At 39.8% G+C, this 20,695-nt stretch overlaps 1 protein-coding gene across 4 annotated transcripts; it reads left to right on the plus strand.

The window, feature by feature from the left end:
* Positions 1-1,477: 1,477 nt before the first annotated feature.
* On the plus strand, positions 1,478-19,796 carry LIN7B (lin-7 cell polarity scaffold B). Of its 4 annotated transcripts, none has more exons than XM_087917073.1 (7): positions 1,539-1,670; positions 2,233-2,351; positions 3,033-3,104; positions 7,838-8,047; positions 9,567-9,730; positions 15,541-15,676; positions 19,678-19,796. In XM_087917073.1, the coding sequence occupies exons 1-6, from the start codon at positions 1,634-1,636 to the stop codon at positions 15,632-15,634; spliced, it is 696 nt and encodes a 231-aa protein (XP_087773199.1). In that variant the 5' UTR covers positions 1,539-1,633; the 3' UTR covers positions 15,635-15,676; positions 19,678-19,796. The 4 variants fall into 4 exon arrangements, with proteins under 4 accessions (XP_087773201.1, XP_087773199.1, XP_087773200.1 ...); XM_087917074.1 differs by lacking the exon at positions 19,678-19,796 and adding an exon at positions 15,788-15,820; XM_087917075.1 differs by lacking the exon at positions 19,678-19,796 and having other exon boundaries at positions 1,478-1,670; positions 15,541-15,820.
* Positions 19,797-20,695: the final 899 nt, after the last annotated feature.

The raw sequence follows: 20,695 nt of genomic DNA on the forward strand, positions 1-20,695 counted from the left end.
AAGATTCTACATGGAACAAAACTGCACTAAATACCATATTGAATATAAAATGCCATCTTGACTCCTGGGGACTATGTGATCAAGGACAGTTTGGCTCCCATGAAATTCACAACTTTCCATGAACTTACATAGTTAGTTAAAAACTAAAATGTAAGTATTAGTTTGGTACAAAATTGTCTGGAAAATTGCCAAGATTGAATTACTACAATAGAAAACCACAAGCAAAATATTTTCTTTTCAATAGAAGGGGAGAGTATAGAGTAATACTCAACTGAGATGATACTCCCTCTACTTCCACTTGTATAACACCCAATGCTGAAAGGGAGTCCATGCTTATTTCACAAAACAGTTGCTCTAATGTGATTTAAATGATGGGCAAGTTCTTGCAAGTAAATATAGCAAACGAAATGCAGCAATTGTTTTTGGGCCTGAAAGGGAAAAAATTGAGAACAGAACAGTACGTTAAGAGAAATAAATGCAGAAACTGATGGTCGTTGGTTTGCACCGGAACTTTTTTTCATACTAGGGTGAGTTTAAACAGAAATTTACCGGATTAAAGTTACTGACTTGGAGAATTGATTCCAATTCTGTGACCTCCATCACTACACCATAGGAATAGTTTATCACCTTGATTTGTTTGCCCATGCATACTTCTGTATGACATGCAAAGGCATTTTTACATGATTAAACTATAGTCTCTGCTACATGATAGTAATGTACTATTAACTATAAAACCTTCAAACAGCTTGACTCCTGGTGAATTGGGAACAAGTGTTCATTTTTTTCTGGTATGACTACAAGAAGTGGTTTGCCATTGCTTTCTTAAATCTGCGTATATGCTTGTTTTAAACTTCCCAATAGTCTCTTTCCATTTCTAAAATTGAGCTGGATCCTGCTTAGCTGTCAAAGCCAAATAAGCTCGGCAAATGCTGATCTTTACGGAGATAGTTTTGCAAAACCATACTATTGCATAATTAAATCACAAGCAATGAGTATTTGCTTACAGGTCACAGCAGGCTCTTCTGAAACTCATTTAGTAGTAGTTGGAAATGAGTTTTCAATATAACTAAAGGCCTTCAGACGGCCGAATTAAAATAAAAATTTGTACAAGAGACTGCTTTATAGAAGAAAGTTGGAAATTCTTCCTGAGTACAGAAATGAGTTCAACCGGCTGGTACGCCTGCAAAATAAAAGGCTTGGCTGATTCGATGTCATGGGGAAGGCAGGCTGGATGGGTGTACTTTGCTTACATAAAGATTCATCCAGCGGTTCCAAGCACGTTCGACGAGAATCCATCTTACATTTAAGGGAAAATTCGGGACCTGCTGTTTATGCGCTGTCGGCTCTAAGCCAAATTATGGAGGAGGCATAGATTTAGCATCTATGAGCGTTGAACTTCCATCTACCGGCTTACGGGATTGTTAGCGCCTTTCCTTTTTCTTGGGCAACAGAAAAGGCTCCTACCCGACCTCAGTAGCGCCCGGGAAGCAGGGTCCTCAAAACACGTGCCCAGGCAGACACGCGCATCAGTAGCCCGGAGGCAGGGCTGCGTGCCGGCTTGCAAAATCCTACACGCACTTCCCACCCTTCCGCTTTGACGCGCGAGGCGGCGGTGGGGTTCTCGGACGTGAAGATGGCAGCGCTGGCGGAGCCTCTAGGGCTGGAGAGAGGTAAGGATGGAGATGGCTTTGCCTCAAAATGGATGTTCGCGTCGAATGAGCCTGGCGAACCGGAGAGAAGAGGTAGGGCAGCCTTTGGAGCGAAGGAGGGGATGTGCTGGCTAGAGAGGATGGAGTATCTGCAGACTTCTGGGGAGGGCTGGTGACATAAGAGTCGCCGGGGGTTCGGCGGCAGAGGAGCAGGGATGGGAAGGTGAGGACATGCGGTGCTTCCTGCTGGAATATGGTGGAGAGTGCTGCTGGATTTCTTTTCTGGCCAGGGACCCGATCGAGAGGACCCGATCTCTCTCCCCTTTCCCTAGTTAGTGACAAGCAGCGCCCAGGAACAGCGAAGCCAGAAGCGGTGGCTAGGTTACACTCTTCCTCCACTCCCCTCCACAGTTCTGTCCCAAATGCCCTCTAGGACTCCCGATTCTGTTCCTTTTATTATTATTATTATTATTATTATTATTATTATTATTATTATTATTATTATTATTATTATTATTATTATTATTATTATTATTATTATTATTATTTATTTATTTATTTATTTATTTTTGTTTGTTTGTAGATGTGGCTCGAGCGGTCGAATTGCTGGAGCGGCTGCAACGCAGTGGGGAGGTGCCCCCCCAGAAATTGCAAGCCCTTCAGAGGGTACTCCAGAGCAAATTCTGCTGTGCCATACGGGAGGTGAGACTGGAAGTTTGTCCTCCTTCCTTCTCCTATCTTCCATATTTCTGTTTGTGTTTAACCTTTCCTCCCCGCTTCAGGGATGAGCATATTTAGAAAGACGTTTGGGAGCAGGGGAGGTGGAGTTAAAGATGATGGTTAGCAGGCCGGTTTTGCAAAATATGTTTAGCTTAAGTGCTGACTGGTTTCTGCCCTATGCTTTGGCTGGGCTAAAAAATGGTTGGGAAATTTTGTTGTTCATCTCATCGCTTATGAACCAGGCCCATGTTAAGAGGCAGAATGTATCAGATTTGTCTGGGTATAGACTGCTACATTACAAAACACACAGCATTTGTTCTGAAGGTTCTCTCCTCCTTTCCCAGCACAGTCACAATTCTTCATCACCTCCTAACATGTAATTTGTTGTAATTGCACAGTTGGTGTATTGCTTATCATTGTAGGATTCTCCTTTCAGTTTAGTTCACCCCCCCACCATCATTTCAACCTTTTACTCTTTCATTCTGCATCAGATTCTCTCCAATAATTTAGCTTAACCTCTTCCGTTTCAGTCTGATAGTTATTTCTGATTGCTTTAGTCTCCCTTTTCCTTTTATTACTTATAGCACCCACCTGGATCTTGAATTTTACAGACTCTTGCCATTGAAAAACAACCTTCTTATCCTCTCTTGTATTTCTGGATAGGTTTATGAGCAGCTGTATGACACTTTGGATATCTCGGGAAGTGCTGAGATCCGGGCACATGCTACTGCTAAGGTAATTCAACAAGCTTGCTATGGTGCTACTACCGATAGCACTGTGGAAGTTTGGATCTGTGTCTTGTCCTTTGGAAATCTAGAAAAAAAAAACCTGCTTTAAAGTTGTTACTGACAAGTGCCATAACGACATCCATGTGCTTTCCAAATCACATTTTCCCCTTCAGAAAGGCATCTCTTCTCACCCTCTTTAACCTTTGATTTACACTCTCTAATTTTCCAGAATGGTAAGCAATTCAGTGCTCTCCAAATACCTTATCCATTGACCTTTTAAGAATTCAGGATCTACTAGATTGGGCAATGAATTGGATTTGAATGTACAAAAGTGTTTTGAGACATATGGGGACAGTCAATAATATATGTCTACCTTCCACAGTTGCAGCACAACCTGAGATATGATGTATTTGATTTCAGACATGTGTTATGTGCCTATACCTAGTGGGTGTGAGTGGGCAGGGGGTAATGCCATAATTTTGCATTTCTTTCAGAAAGGAAAGACATCTGGCATTAATATATGTGTGTAAGTTATCTGCTCATGTCTTAATTTTTAAAGCATTTGGGATGCAAGCAATGTTGTGCCTGCTTTATATTACTGTTATTTTTTTCTCTTTTAGTTTTCTAATCATTACTTCATTGTGTTCAGCATAATTAATATTTATTCATGTTTGGTCAAATATTTTGAGATTCTTTAGCATGAAGGGTGGTTTAGGAATTTTTGAAACTATTATTTTAAACACTGGGAGAATATGGTGAACAAAATAAAATGACTACCTATATATGTATATATATGAGTATCAGAAGTTGGTCATTGGTAATAATTCATCCTAGTGAGTATAAATGTATTCTTGGGACTCAAGGCTAAAAAATTTTCAGTGTGACTAAAGAAAAAGTATACCTGTTATGAGAAATAGTCTCACATTCTTTAAAAGTTCTGAAAAGGAAGGGGATACAAAATATCCCTATTATACTCATTTATTTATAGGCTCCCCTGCTCTTCTACCAAAAACATTCTCTGAGTGGTTACATAAAATTAATAAAAAATAATTCTAAAATAAGTATTTGCAAGGTTCCAAATTAAGGGATATGCATAAGCAATGACCGCAGGATGAAAAATAAAAGTTATTGAAATATCAAGTTGATACATAATTATACAGCATATTGGCTTTTTAATATATAGGGAATGCATTGCCTTTTCCCTAACATTTATAAATTCTCTCTCTCTCTTTTTTGGGGTGTGTGTGTGTCTTCTCCTTCTTTGCTTTCTGGTTCTCTTCCTCCCCCGCTTTCTGATTCTCCTGAAAAAATAAAATAAAGCAGATATGGTGGCAGCAACCATGCAATTAAAACCTCACTGCTTTTTAAAGTGTATTGCACTTGCGACACACATTGAAAAGGAGGCAAAGTTTTCATTGTGTGATTGCAGTTGCCACCTTCATTCTTCCTCCTACCATACCTCTATATTTGAAGCAAAGGGGATTGGAAGGAGGAGGAAAACGAGGTTGGAAGTTTACACATGTTGCATGTGTGGAGGAAATTCATTACTTTACTACTTCATTACTTTAATTATCTCAAAAAATCAATTTCTTTAAAATAATTTTTATCAAATGATTAATTGATTTATTGTTTTTATTGATTAGTATGATTGAGTGTTTAGTGCATATAGTATAATCACTGACTATCTGATTAGTAAAATCAGTGATTTAGTTAATTTGACCAATGTGTTTAGTAATTACTGTAATAAATTAGGCTGTTTGTTGCTTAGCAAAATTATTTGATTAGAGTGATTTGAATAACCAACTGATTGATTGATTTTTAGTAATAAGTAACCTTATTTTTGATTTGTTCTCTAACATATCAATTACCATTTATTAATTCCCAACATTCATTAAGTATCTGTCTACCTATCACATTAACTTGCTATTGTAATTGATTACTGTACTATTGCCGTTGACCATGCCAGCCAAAAACTCCAAACCAAACCAAAAGAAAAATATCTCTACCAGTGACCTTCCAGCCTCCTGCACATGTTTCAGATGTCTTGAAACCATCAATGAAAGTGAAATTTACATCAAATGCCACCTATGCGATAATCTAGCCCACCCTGCCTGCTTAAATGCAAACAAAAGCCTAGCTGATATGATTAAAAATTCAGATACATTCTTTTATCTATGTCCATCATGTTCTCCTAAGCTAAACAAACTGAGTACCCTACCTGACAGAGTTAAAAGAATCACTTATTCACTCAATAGAAGAACGCTTAGCAACAACTATACAAGCAAAAAACACTACCCATAAAAATATGGAAACTTCAATCCAAAAAGAAATCACTTCGGCAGAAAAACAAATCTGGTCACGTTGCCAACTTCAAAAGCTGATACAAAAAATTATGCCATCAGAGAAAAACAATGCACCAATTATCACATTAAACAAGAAGAAAACCTTCTACGCACCAATTACACCTGCACTTTATACAATTTTGTAAACAACAAACTAAAAGACTCTAGGTCCATCCCACCTTTGAAAGGACCTAATTGTCAAGCCAACCTCTTTAATACATTTTTTGGCTCAGTATTTGTAAACAGCAATGGATCATGCCCACTATTTCCAAGTCGAACCACAGATAACTACAATGATCTAATACATATTGATTTTACAGAAGACAATGTTTAAAAAGCACTACGAAATCTAAAACCATCTCTATTGGAGCGGATGGAATATGTGCCTACTTCTTAAAAAAGCTATCCACTGCCATAGCCAAACCTCTAAGCATAATCTTTGAAAAATCTTTCAGGACCAGCTCCTTGCCAAAACTATGGTTACAAGCCACGGTCACCCCCATCTTCAAAAAGGGAGACCCCAGCCTAGTTGAAAATTACAGACATTATGCTGCATCACCTGTAAAGTCTTGAAATCAATTATTAACCAATCCATCATCCTCCACTTAGAAACAAATAAACTACTCTCTAATAAACAATTTGGTTTCAGGAAAAAAACTATCCTGTAATCTGAAACTCTTACACTGCAAAAACATATGGACTAAACAATTCGATTAGGGCAAAGCACTAGACACAGTCTACGTAGACTTCTGTAAAGCTGTGGATTTAGTGGTACATGACAAACTACTCCTAAAACTAAAATCTTACGGTATCTCTGGACACCTACATAACTGGATAGAAGCATTCCTGTCAAAACAGACAACAAATGATCAAAATTGGGAACGTCCTATCAAATTCTGTACTTGTCAACAGTGGTGTCCCCCAAGGCAGTGTAATAGGACCAACTCTTTTCATACTCTACATAAATGACCTGTGATATCAAGAGCAACTGTGTTCTCTTCGCTGATGATGTAAAACTATTCAACACCACAGGCAATACTGCTACCCTTCAAAAAGACCTTGACTATGTATCAGAATGGTCAAACAAATAGCAACTTCAAATCTCAACAAATAAATGCTTTGTCTTACATATTGGCAAAAAAAATCAGGAAATAAAATACAAGCTGAATAGTCAAGACCTTGTTGATGATCCAAACTCTGTCAAGGATCTTGGAGTACTCATCTCTAATGACCTAAGTGCTAGAGCCCACTGTAACTACATAGCCAAAAAGGCATTAAGAGTTGTTAACCTAATCTTACATAGCTTTTTCTGTGGTAATATTACACTAATAATTAGAGCGTACAAAACATTTGCTGGACCAATACTCGAATACAGCTCATCAGTCTAGAACCCACATACGTATCTGATATAACACAGTTGAGAAAGTCCAGAAATATTTCACAAGAAAAGTTCTCCGCTCCTTGTTGCAGAATACCTTATGCCACCAGACTTGAAATTCTAGACCCAGAAAACCTAGAACTACGCCACCTTCGGTCCGATCTAAGTATAGTATATAAAATCATACATTGCAATGTCCTACCTGTCAATGAATACTTCAGCTTCAACCATAACAACACAAGAGCACACAATAGATACAAACTCAAGATTAATCTCACCAAACTTGATTATAGGAAATACGACTTCAGCAACAGAGTGATCAGTGTCTGGAATACTCTACCTGACTCTGTGGTTTCTTTCCCAAATCCCAAAAACTTTAACTTTAGACTTTCTACTATTGACCTCACCCCTTTCCTAAGAGGTCTGTAGGGGGTATGCATAAGCGCACCAACGTGCCTACCGTCCCTGTCCTATTGTTTCTTTTATTTTTTTATTTTTCTTATATGTATCCATGTATTCATAACTATGTTTTTACTTATACCTATTATCTTGTCAGCAATTGACAAAATAAATGAATAAAAATAAAGAAATAAATAAAAAATCACATAGTTGCTACATGATATGGATTTTCTTTTCAGAATTTAAGCTCCCTTTTTGTTTTTAAACACATTTCCAAAACCAACATATGTAGAACAATTTTGATGCATCCAATTTGGATTAAGTACAAAAGGAGCTATTGGAAATTTAGAATTGAAGGAAACTATCTAATTTCAATATAAACTGAAATGAATAGAGATGGGAATCTAACCTAAAATGGCCACATTTTAGATTTATTATCTCTACAATGTTTGTCATTAGATGTTCAACTTTCACTAACAGTCGTGCTACAAAGCTATGTGCCAAATTGTGATAATAATAAATTGTGATAATAATTTGTTTACGGTATCAGAACTAGAATATCTTTAAAATCTGTACTGTGTGTTGACTTGGAGTCTCCTGGTCTTTCCTTTGTGTGTGCAGGCAACAGTGGCGGCCTTTGCAGCCAGTGAGGGCCACGCGCATCCCCGGGTGGTGGAGCTGCCAAAGACAGATGAGGGCCTAGGCTTTAACATCATGGGGGGCAAGGAGCAGAACTCTCCCATCTATATTTCTCGCATCATCCCAGGGGGTGTTGCTGATCGCCATGGCGGGCTGAAGCGTGGAGATCAACTGCTGTCTGTCAATGGTGTGGTAGGTATTGGGTAAGGGGAGACATGGGACCTTCTATGTCTGTATGGCAAAGGTGTTGAGATGTGCGTGGTATTTTGGGGCACTGACCGACAACTTCCTGAGATTCCAGTGAATGGTGAGCCTCAAGTGTGTTAGGCAGACAAAGGGTATTTCAGCAAATAGTGGGGTAGAATCTGTTGCAGTGTTGAAGGGAAGGCAGAAAAGATTGGCTGACCTTGAATTACTGATGTGGAGCAAGAGCCTAAAGAGTGATCCTCCCTAAAGATTCACGTGGTTTTATCCAGTAGTTTCTACAGCAAGTGCCTTAGTTTGGCAAAAATTCCCGTCAACAGGTGAGTAGCAATAAGCATGCTATTCTGCATCATTTCTGGTTCCTTGTGCTTGACAAATAGAGAGGTGTGTGCTTTCTGCCCATCTTATCTAGTATCAGGTGGCCTGGGAATAGGGAAATTTTAATTTCCTACCATTCTTCCAGACTTGCTCCAGGCCACTGTGGAAAACGATAAGCTGCCATTTTAATTTCATAAATACTTTAGCATAATACTTTAGCATAATGCTTCATTGAACAAATAAAAAAGGCAATTGTCCCAGATTCAGCTTCTCTTCACCCTTCGAATGTTGGAAAAAATACTTATAGCTCAGAATAGGCATTGGGTATTAGGATTTACTGAGGCTTTGCAGTGTTGGGAAGTGCCCAAAGTGTCCTCTGTTTACACTAGGTTTGGGATTTAATAGGTAGGCCGGTTAAGGATTTGAGAGCATTTGAATGAGCAGAACCTCCATTTTGGATAAGTAACTTTTAAAAGTTATGACATTTTTAGCAATTGTTAAGAATAGGAGCAATTTATGCATGAGGAAAATAATTTATGACATGACATAAATCCACAGATAGATTATATAAAACACCAATCTGTATTACAGGATAGGTGGTAGCTGAGATGATCCTCTATTCTGTCCTCCCTTAAACTGGCATTCTCTAAAACCTAAGCTGGCACAATTATGTGAACTACAATCCCAATATATCCAGAGGGCATCCATTTGTAGAAGAAGCTATACATTAACTGCAAATCTTTAAGAAGCCAAAACAAAAGAATGCATACTCTAATGCATTGATTGGAATATGGGTCCAAAAACATCTTTTTGTGAAAAGGAACACTACTGTAAGTTGTAGCAGAACCTTCTTTCATAAATCCCAGCTCAGTGACAAGGACCATGCCAAAGAAATACAAGCCAAATATGATAAAAAAATAGTTTGAAGGATCCCTTTAGAAGTATTATTGGCTGAAAATCTGAATATCCACCCTCTCTTCTCCGTAGCATTTTGTCTGATGTATCACTTGTATAAATTTGTAATTTAAGGTAGAAAAGGTGGCAGTTGCTCACTGGCCCCACCAGTGATGGGTAGGGTTGGGCAAGAGTTGTCTTTTTCTGTGGGCAAGATTGCAGAGGAGCAGCCCTTCTCCCCCCTCCCTTCCCTCCCCCCTCCAATGACCCTGCCTTTTTGTCTCCCATCTTGTAGAGTGTGGAGGGTGAGCAGCATGAACGGGCAGTAGAACTTCTGAAAGCAGCACAAGGCACAGTGAAACTGGTTGTGCGCTACACACCCAAAGTACTTGAAGAGATGGAGGCGCGCTTTGAGAAGATGAGGACAGCACGGCGCCGGCAGCAGCACAACAGTTACTCGTAAGAATGGACTCTGAAATGGGTATTGAGAATCACAGGTACCCAGTAGGTTGCCAGCTTTTGTTTCAGAGGCAAGAGAAGGAGTTGATGGCTTTTTAGGACCCCCCCCAAACTCCCCCAGTCGAGTGGGTAGAGTAGCTGTCCCCAACCTGTCTGGCACCAGGGACCAGTTTCGGAAGAAAAATTGTCTTCCACAGACTGGACTGGATGGTGTCGCATGCAACCTAGACCCTGTTCATGCACAGATGAAGCTTTGCTTGCTCGTCTGCCTACTTCTCTGTGGCCTGGATCCTAACAGGTCATGGACTGGTATTGGCCTACGGCCCACAGGTTGGGGACTGCTGCCTTAGAGGATTGTGATATCTTCTAAGGCAGAAATATTATAGAGTGGATGGTTAATTCTGTGAGTATTTAAAAACATATTGAAAAGAGATTGATGTTTGTAATCCATCTTTTAGTAAAGCAGGTTTTAAGTTCATTGGGTAACTGAGAAAAAAGCTCATTCAGTCAGTCAGTCATTTTATTTGCCACCCATCTCTCTACAGTCTACAACAATAAAATGGAAAAATGATAAAAAAAAATAACAACAGAAAAGGAACAAACCAATAAAAATAAACAGTGGAAATATGGAATTAGAAAGATGAGTAGAGGGGGGAGCAAGAAGTGTAGGATGGAGGTAGGGTCGCAAGTTAGTCCAGCAGCCATTTCTTGTGTTGTACTCTGCTATTGGGTCCCCAGGCCAACTGGCAGAGCCAAGGCTTCAAATTTGCTGAAAGGTGGGGTGGAGGCAAACCTTACTTGGGTAGGGTGGGGTGGAAGGAAGTTTCAGAGGCCCAGCATTATAACAGAGGAGGTTCTTCTCATATGGGTAGGGTGGGCTTGTCTTAGAGGGACAAGACAGTTCATCAAATAGTGTGGACCTATGCCATGGGGAGGTCATAACCATAAAGGTCATAACCATAACTTGAACTTCACTTGGAAACAAGGTGGCAGCCATGCAGCTTGTGAGGAAGTGATGTAACATGGATCATTCTACCGGCCCCAAAGACCGCTTATGATGCTGCACCTTACATCAGTTGACGCTTCCAAATGCATTTCAAAAGTTGCCCCGGGTAAAGTTCATTAATCGAGATGAGGGGTGACTAAGACTAGAGTGACCAAGTACAGATCCAGGAAAGATCTCAGTTGGTGCACTGATCAAAGGGCTCTTCTAAACACAGCTGCCACCTGATCTTCAAGCAGAAGCTGCAAGTTCAGGGGAACTCCTAACTGGTTTAGGACTGGGTCTGAATGGGGTACTGCAACCCTGTCTAGAACTAAAGATGCTAAAGACCTGGATCTGGAAGCCCCAGGTACTCAAAGCCACCATCTTGCCTTGGTTCAGACATAACACGTTGTCCCCCTACAGCTTCTAAGCACCATAGAGGGTAGTGGCAGCATCACCAAGTTACCAGGTGGATATGTAAAGTTGAGTATCATCAGCATATTGATTGTATTTCAATCCATGGCAATGGATAATGTCACCCAGCCTTCGTGTACATGTCAAAAATGGGTGCACTAAGCCTGAGTCCTCTGTGGTAAGACATAAGAGAGGCTGGATTTCTCGCTCCCTATCAATACTGATTGAGACCAACCTTGGAGAAAGGAGCTCAACCAGCACAAAAGAATGTTGCCAAGTCCTAAGCTATGTAGCAGGCCTACAGGATATCCATGTCAATGATACTGAAGGCTGCTGAAAGGTCAAAGAGAGCCAGGATGATTGCACTACCACCATCCTGCTCTCGACAGAGATCATTCGCATGTGTCATCAATGCAGTCTCCATCTCAATATCTGGGCCTGAAATCAGACTGAAATTCTGAACTTTATTTTCGGAGGTTCTTCTTGATACAGAGGTTGTTCCTTGGGAGCACATTTCCTCTTTCTAATTAATTCAATTGGATCCATGATTCAGGTTCAGAAGATGGGGAATGGAGCCTATTTGTTCCAAGCCAATTGTGTGTCTAGTTTGGCTCTCAGTGCAATTATCAGGCAAGCATTCAGCTGGGGACTAAAAGAAGCTGTATGCAATCCAAATGCTGTAACCATTTAAATCAGTGTTTCTCTGCAACTTTAAGGTATATATCCCAAATAGGTTTTTTTAGGAGGCAACTTGTCTTTTCTTTTGAAGACATTTTGATTCTCATCCAAGAAGCCTCTTTGGCTCTCACAGGATAGTGGGGAATGGAAGAAGCTTCTCTCTTTTTTTAAAGTATATGTTTTATTTTTTATTCATAAACATTTTGAATACAATGTATTGTATCATTTACAAAAAAGCAAGACAAAAATAAACATCAACATATATACTAATAATGATAGTGTGTCAAAATAATTTTAACTACATTTCTTTGCATTAGCCTATTGATAGTTTTGTTAGTTATATTAACATGTTTATGATTATCAACCCTCTTTGTACTTAATTCATACATAACAATAATCTTTCTTCAGCTAATTTCTACCTCTTATCTCTAACCACTTGTAAAATCTGTTCCATGTTAAGTAGTGTCTTCTTTGTCCTTTATTTTTAATGTCAATCTATCCATCTCTGCACAGTCTAGAATTTTCCGAATTATATCCTCATCTAATATCCTCATCTAATGGGGTATTCTCATTTTTCCAATATTATGTATATACAATCCCTGCAGATGTCAATACATGCAAAACTAAATATACAGTCCCTTTATCATATTCTTCTGGGATTATACCCAACAAAAAAATTGTGGTTTCAAATTTATGTGTTGCTTAATCATATTTTCCAACCACGTATGTATTTTCATCCACTATTTTCTTGCTTTCATACAAGTCCACCGCATATAATAATAAGTACCCGGGGTTTGATTACACTTTCAACATTTGGCAGACATGTTGCTTAACATTTTTGTCAATCTTGCCAGCGGTAAATGCCACCTATAAAATATTTTATAAAAATTTTCTTTCTTTGCAGTAGCCAGTTGTCAGTTCCTATCCCACAGTTTTTGTCTAGTTCTATTGTATAACCAAAAACTTTTGCTCATACAATCATTGTTTTCTTTGACTTGTTCCTCTTCCATTTTATAACTTTTGTGTGTGTTTGTGTGTGTGTGTGTGTGTGTGTGTTTCATCTGTCCCTAGTAATATCAAGTACTGTTGGTTCTTTAAAGAAACCCCTCGTTTTTGCATCTTTCTCGTATCTTGTTTGTATTTGTAAATGCGGCCACCCTGCTAAATCCACCCCTTGGTTTTGTAATTGTTATTTAGTTTTAAGTTCACCATTCTCATTTAAAATGTCTCTATAGAGAACAATTTTTTCTAAATTAATAAGATTTTGATGTATCAATGCTTCCATTATGGAAAGCCAGACTGGTATTTTCATAAAGTTTTGTAATTTAATTTTTTCCTATACCTAAAGTAAACTATTTCTCACATAATGTCTTTGAAAATATCTATATATCATATTCCTTCCATACCATAAGAAAGTATGCCACCCTAATTGGAGATCATGTCCCTCTAATAGTAATAATCTATGTTTCAAATTTATCCATACCTTTACCCATGTAAGTACAGGTGCCTGATAGTATAACTCCCAATCTGGTAATCCAAACGCCCTGTTGTTTTTAGATTCCTGTAACAGTTTCAATTTTATTCTTAATTTTTCCCTTGCCAAATATAATTCAAAATTGTTTTATTTAGTTCCTTGAAGTATTTTTTTCTCTATTCTTATAAAATAAAAAAAGTAGTTTGGGTAATGTATTCATTTTTATAGGGCTATCCTCCCTATCAGCGATAGTTGTAAACTCTTCCATTTCTCCAGATCCAGCTTAATTTGTTGCATTAGTTTTGTATAGTTATTCTCTTTAATCGTTGCACATCTTGCTGTTAATTGGATGCCTAGATATTTAACTCTTTACTATCTGCAAATCTATTTTCTCTGTCAATTCTTTTTTCTCTTTATCTGTGAGATTTTTAACTATCGTTTTAGTTTTTTCTTTATTTTCAACCCTTCCGCTTCTCCATATTCTTCAATTTTCCCTATCAATTTAGGATCAGTTTCTAATGGTTCTTCTAATATAAAGACTAAATCATCTGAAAAGGCTTGTAATTTATATTTTTCTTTTTTGATCTCCATTCCTTTTATTTCTTGGTCTTGTCTAATATTTCTAATCAAAACTTCTAGAGTTAATGTGAATAATAATGGGGATGGTGGACAGCCTTGTCTCGTACCAGGGGAATGGAAACGCCTTCAAAAGAAAAAACAAGAAAGTCCAGTTTGCCTCTTGAAAAAAAAAAAAGCACCTTTGGAACAACCATGACCCGGATGATGAGAATCTCTACAGACTTTAAGGTGTTCGAGCTTCACTTCCCCAAATTCTCCAGCTAGCCTGCTGGGTGGAAAATTATGGGAGTTGAAATGCGTGTATCTTAAAATTTGTTGAGATGGAGAAACACTGATTTAAGCCACAGCAAACAGATCTAGCTTCAAGTTCCAACAATCTGAAATGCGGGTTTCCATATATTCTGATTATTAGATATCCTTATGAAAACCTAAACTTTTCAGATAGTTCTGTCTATCTGCCTAGAGACTTCTGAAGCCATTGCCTGATACTTCCAAGTATTGCCTTGTCATTGCTGCAGAACTGAAGGGGCTGAGCTAGTTATATGGAAGACTAGATGTTTGACTCTATCAAATTTATAGGCTCTGGGAATAGGGAGTACTTAATATTGGTTCCTGCTTGACTCTACATAGAATCCATGCCCTGTTGCTATCAAAATTTGGGGTTTTTTTTCTCTTTCATTCCTACAGATCCTTGGAGTCCCGGGGATAAATTTGCACAAGAGTTAATTGGGCAGCTGATGAGCCTGATCCATCCTCCCTATCCTTTGGAATGGTTTTATCTGTATAGCGGAGACATATTTATCTAGTCCCCTTCCCTGAGTTGGGAGGTGGGCTTCAGTGTACAGTATTTATTCTTTACATTCCTCTTATTTAAAAAGATGTTCAGTGTAAACAATTCTATATGTTTGTGCAAGGTCTTATCCTTTGTAAAGCTGGAGACAATAGTTACAAAACTACCAAGAGAATCATCCAAGCCTCTGATATATAGAACTATGAAAGAAAAATCTACTCTTCCATGAGAAAATCTTAAAGGTGCTTTTACCACTGTAGGCAAAAAAAACCATCTGCTTATCCAATTTCCCCCCAATTCCCAACACCATTGCTGCACTCTATAGGAAAGGTTTTGATGCTAAATAAACAGCCCTATTGAGACGTAATTCTAGATAAAACATTAGACGTATTATGTATTCATAACATTGTAGGTGTCTACATTGTTCTTTCAGTCTCGCTTCCATGAACAGTTATTGTGAGGAAAAAAAAACAAATGTTATATGTTTATAGGGAGAGGCTGGTAGTAACAATAGCAACAACTTGGGAGGGAGAAAATAATCTGAGGTCATTAAGATGACATCGTAGTTAATTGAAATGATTTTCTTTAGCTAGTCCACATTAGAACATGATACAGCATTTTCAGAAGACAAATATGGGAAACATCAGTTTTAGCCCACTTGATTGTTCCTCAGTCTCCTGGTCTGTAAAATAATAGAATTGCCCAGGATCTAAAAGAGTTGGGGTAAAATTCCATGAAGGAAGCAATTACAAGAGTATTTCTGAGATGTAAAATACTATAGATATATGCATAAATGTAGTGTATTCTACTGTATTATGGTACGAAAGAACAGAAGTCCCCATTCGTCCAGTAATATGAGAATAGAATCTATAGTATGTTTCTTTTATCAGCTGTTTCCAGCAGGGTTTTTTCATCCTTGGCAACTTGAAGATGTGTGGATGTCAACTCCCAGAATTCCCCAGCCAAAATGTTATTCTAATCTGATATTTATTTGGAAGCAAATTTCTTGGGGACCACAAGCAAGATGTAAGTGATAACCTCTTAATTTTTTTTATGCCTTTCTGTCGCCCCACTTTTCACTGCCTTTAAGACTCCAGTTTATTCTCTTCCTTTGACCCCTCCTTTCTACCTCCCCAGTTGGTGGCCAAAGGAACATTCTTCTCACCAGCAGCATGAACAAGGTGCTTTCAGAGAGCTTTTGTATCAGGTTGAGCTCCAGAGATTTTCTATCCCTCTTCCTTTTTCATGGCAGAGCAGCAAAGTATGGAACGAAGGAACTACTGTAGGAGGAAATGTGGTGGTTTTTATCTGTCTGCCAGCAGGGGGGGATATTACTACAGCGAGGAACTAAAAATCACACTTCTATAAGATAAAAATAAAAGACTCAGCAAGCTAGACTGCATTCTACAACACACACACCCCAGTTCTTGTATTAATCCACTGTCTCTGCTTGCACTATCGAATACCAGGCCAATAAATTAAGCCATGAAAAACTAACTAAGAGGGACACTAATCAAGCTGCATGTGTAAATGCAACTGCTAGATCACTGTTTCCCAAAGTGTGCGGTACCGCCCCCTGGGGGGGATGACTTAGAGGGGTGATAAAAGGCAAGGGGGGTGGCAGAGGAGTGCTGAAGGTGGACCCCTCTCAGGGCGCAATTCAGCTTCCCCCTCACCCCGCTTACCTGGCTAGAGGAAGGCGAGCCAGGGCTGATCCATAGCACCTTGGGTTCTGCCTGGATTCTCTGCAGCTGCAGGGTCTTGCCTGCTAGAGGTGGGAGAGCGACCAGGAGCATGATGCTATGCCTCCCGCATCACCCCTTCCCTCTGCCGCCTGCCAGCCTGCGCGTTTTGGCTGGATGTGAGCCGCCGCTGTGAGACTGATGTGAGTCAAGCCTCACAAGAGCAGATCTTCCACCCAGGGAGCTTGCATAACGGCGGCCCACACTCGGCTAAAATGCTCAGAGGGGTGGCTGGCAGAGGGCCAAAGCAGGCCGTGTAAGCCTCATGTTTCCTGGTTGCCTCCCGGACTCCCCCCTCAGCAGCCGCAACCCACGAGCCACAGCTGCTGATGAGATGTGGGCTGGCGGGGAGCTGAGTAGCAACGAGTCTGCCCTGGCTGGCTCACCTTTCCTCTGCCACCAGCCATGGGAGGAAGGTAAGTTTATAGGCAATTTGGGCTTTCCCAACTGCCTATAAACTTACCTTCCCCCCACGGCTGGTGGCAGAGGGAAAGGTGAGCCAGCCAAGTTGGGCTAGTTCACCTTTCCTGCAGCTCACTTCTCCTGCAGCTTCTGCCATGGGCAAGGCTGCAGCCTCGCTTGAAGTTCCCAGTCCTTTCCCCAAAAGAGGGAGGGGTGGAAGTCCCACCCACGGCCCCTTTGTTGGACCTGGAAGCCTTGCCTGCCGGCTTTTCCGAGCAACGCGGGAACGGACAATTGCGCCCGGTCCCTGGGACTCTGGGAGACTCGTCACAAGTGACACTCCCAGGCGACTACCTTGTTGGAAGTGTGTGTGTGTGGTGTGTGTGTGTGTGTGTTTCAGGTGGGTCTCCTAGCTTAGGAGGAGAGAGCGAAGAAGGAATGGAAGGGATAGAGAAAGAGAGGAAGAGACAAGAAAGTAAAGAAAGAAGGGAAAGAGAAGAGGGGAGAGAAACGAAGAGAAACGAAGAAAAGGGGTAGACAAAGGGGAATGGAAAGAAGCGACATAAAGAAAGGGAGGAGAAAGTGAATGGGAGGGAGGGAGGGAGAAAGAAGAGAAAGAAAAGAAAAGGGGGAAAAGGGAGAAAACAGGTAGACAAAGAAAGGGGGATGGAAGGAAGGGACAGAAAGAAAGGAAGGGAGGAGAAAGTGAATGGGATATATGGAGATAGGGAAAGAAAAGGAAAAGAAAGAAAAAGGGAGAGAGAAAGGAAGAAAAGGGATAGACAAAGGGGGATGGAAGGAAGGGACAGAAATAAAAAGAAAAAAAAGGGAGGAGGGAGGAGGAAGTGAATGAGATATCTAGTGCAACCACCTGCTACAACAGGGTTAGAAGTGTGGGTGTGTATGTGTAGGTGTGTGCATGGCTGTCAAAACTCCAAAAACAGGTCAAGTAGCTCTGGGGAGGTCAGTAATAAATTAGAATACTTGCTAAACACCTGGCCATTAAGCAAGGACCACTTGTGTTTAGTCACATGGCACCTGGCCACGCCCAGCCAGGAAGCCACATCCAGCCAGTCACATGATCACCAAGCCATAACAACAGAACCAGTTGTTACGAAATTTGAATCCCACCCCTGAGTGGATGGCACTGAGGATGAGTTTGTAGCACCAAGGGGGCGGTGGACTGAAAAAGTTTGGGAACCACTGTGCTAGATTCTTTAACTCACCTGGGTCAAGCAGGTGTATCAACATAACCAAAGTATTTTAGGCTGAGATAGCCACTGCTGGAAGTTGACATGAAATCGGTCAAGATTCAAAGTCTTTAAATGATCATGGAATGCGATGCTGAGGCAAAAGTCGGTGTACTGGCATGACGAAGACCTCTGATTCACTCTGATTTTCATGGAGAAGCATGAGACAGATGCGATCTTCAACTCTACCTATGTGATCCTTAGGCCCAGTTCAGGTAGTCCTGGACTTAAACCATTTATTTACCGACAGTTCGAAGTTACAGCTATACTGAAAAAGTGACTTGCGATTGGCCCTTGTGCCTATGACTATTGCAACATCTCTGCGTTCAGGTGATCAAAATTTAAGTGCTTGGCAACCAACATGTATTTACAATGGTTGCGGTGTCCCAGGGTCATGTGATCACCATTTGCTTCCTTCCCAGCCAGCTTGCAGTAAGCAAAGACAAAGTGGGGGAAGCAGATTGGCTTAACAGTCACATGATTTCATTGCTTAACAATCATGGGGGGGAAAGGTCATAAAATTGGGTCCGACTCACTTAACAATCTAACCTCTGCTTAGCAATAGAAAGTCTGGTCCCAGTTATGGTTGTAAGTTGAGGCATACTTGTACTGCTGCCACAGCACCTACTTATTTTGCTGCCAAATCTTGGTTGTGTATTCAGAGGCATTTAGCAGTGCCTTTTCTCTCTCTCTTTTGTCCAGGATAAGCCCATTCCTTATCAACATGGAAAATAACTAAAAAAAAGTCCTTGCCCAGTAAATGGCTCAGCAGCTGTTTAACTCAAAATGCAATATAGAACAGAGGTTCCCAAACTTTCTTAGTTTATGGCATCCTTTGTGGCTTTGTAATTTTTTCATAATACTCCAAGGCCAAAATTGTGAACTATCTTAAAGTAATAGTTTGCGTGCTGTCTGACAGATGTGAAATATCATTGTGTTTTCCTTAAAAATTAAAATATTCCATAGTGCCCTTGTGATTTTGTTGCCGTATCCTAGGATAGAGATAACGTTCAAACCTAACCTTATACTTAATTCTAGAGAAACTCCGCTTCTAAAAAATAAATCATAAAACTTTGGGGGAAGTTGAAACTATATTCCAATAAATCTGTTTACATTCTTCAAAAGCCTCTTGAGAAAAAAGTGTTGCATCTAATAGTAGAGTTTCATAACAATCTGTGAAGAAATGTATCATCACAAAAAATGAAATTGGTGCAAGTGGGGGTGTTTCTGATAGAAATCCTTTGGATCCATACTTTGCACGCAGTGGTTTCCTCACACTGTGCCAGTAATGTGCCCTGTTGAGGATATGGTTCATATGTAGCACTATGAGCAGAAGAAGTAGGCATAGTTTTCAGTCGGTGTCAGCTAAGAACTTAAGCAATCACTAGAAAGCTTGATATTTAAAAGTTTTGAACTTGTAGAAATGCTTGTTATCATGTTCTATCTTTGGTAGGTACTTAAGTCCCAAGAAATGTAGAGGACTCCTGGACATTAGTACTGTGTGCCTCATTATTTAACTCTTTCCTCTCGGGCTATCATAATGAAACCACTACTGAAAGTAAATTGGTTGGGAATACAAAGAGTGTGGTTCCACTCCAATCAAATAATATCTTTGGCTCTTTTTTTTTTGCAGAGAATGAAGAGGCACTAACAGCTCTGTTCTTGCTAATTATCTGTCTACCAGTTGATGCTATTTGTGCTTTTTAAATCCTTGTTTTATCCAAAGATGCACTTAATTAGTTTAGCCCTGACAAGGTTTCTTGAGCACTTGATTATTTAAAACCTCACCCAGCATTAGGCTACGGCTGATGTTTAATTATTATAGTCTGCCCTATGTTAGTATAATAAGCATCAGTAAGAAGGATTCAGAATGCAAAAAGGTACTTTAGAGATACTTCTCTTCAAAATCTCCATTTGCCTATGTGGTTGATATGCTTGTATTTATTATATCATTTTATGGCTTGTCTTTAAATCCACCTTTGTCCTGTCCTTTTTGGGAAGATCTCTTTTTTCTTCATGCTGTTGTTGACACTGGTACTTGTCAACAACCTCACCATAGAGCTGCTTGCAAATAACCACCTTATTGTCATTGTCCCTGACATACATACTGTACATGAAATAAAAAAGGACAAGGAAGTTATTTGGCTGGGACACACTGACCCTAAAGATCACCTGATACCAAACTAGGTAGTCTTCATCATTCTTGGAGTGAAGAAGAGCCAGAGATCTCTGTGAAATTGCAACAAATTAAAGATGTGTGTGTACATTAGTACATTAGTAAATGAAGCATGATATTTAAGAAATCTGGCCTGAAATGGTGTGTAGCAATCATTTCTCCCCATGTTGAAAATACTGTGGAGGCAAGTGTTGGCATGCCAACTAGAGAATTATGATACAAATGTATGTACCAATGCTTGAGAAGCAACTTATGCCCAGAGCTTTGCCTGGTCAAAGTAAGATAAAGTTATTGTCATTTACATGGAAATATACTCTTGTGTTACATTACAGGCTGGTCAATTCTTCTACAGCAGGAAGGCAAGTGAAGAGAAAAAAAATGAAAATAAAACATAAGAAAATGAAATTCTGTCTCTATGGGAGCATGATATAGGGGATATATGGGGATATTCCTAGAAGCCTAGAAATAGATGACT

The sequence above is a fragment of the Pseudonaja textilis genome, chromosome Z (assembly GCF_049901715.1).
Source record: "Pseudonaja textilis isolate UNSWEBS1 chromosome Z, rPseTex1.2, whole genome shotgun sequence".
Taxonomy (NCBI): Eukaryota; Metazoa; Chordata; class Lepidosauria; order Squamata; family Elapidae; genus Pseudonaja; species Pseudonaja textilis.

Excerpts from the sequence above, each read along its gene's own strand:
- LIN7B (XM_087917075.1), top strand. The coding sequence starts at position 1,634 with ATGGCAGCGCTGGCGGAGCCTCTAGGGCTGGAGAGAG. Across the intron at positions 8,048-9,566 it reads TGCTGTCTGTCAATGGTGTG|AGTGTGGAGGGTGAGCAGCA; the intron begins GTAGGTATTGGG and ends CCCATCTTGTAG. Across the intron at positions 9,731-15,540 it reads CAGCAGCACAACAGTTACTC|CTGTTTCCAGCAGGGTTTTT; the intron begins GTAAGAATGGAC and ends TTCTTTTATCAG.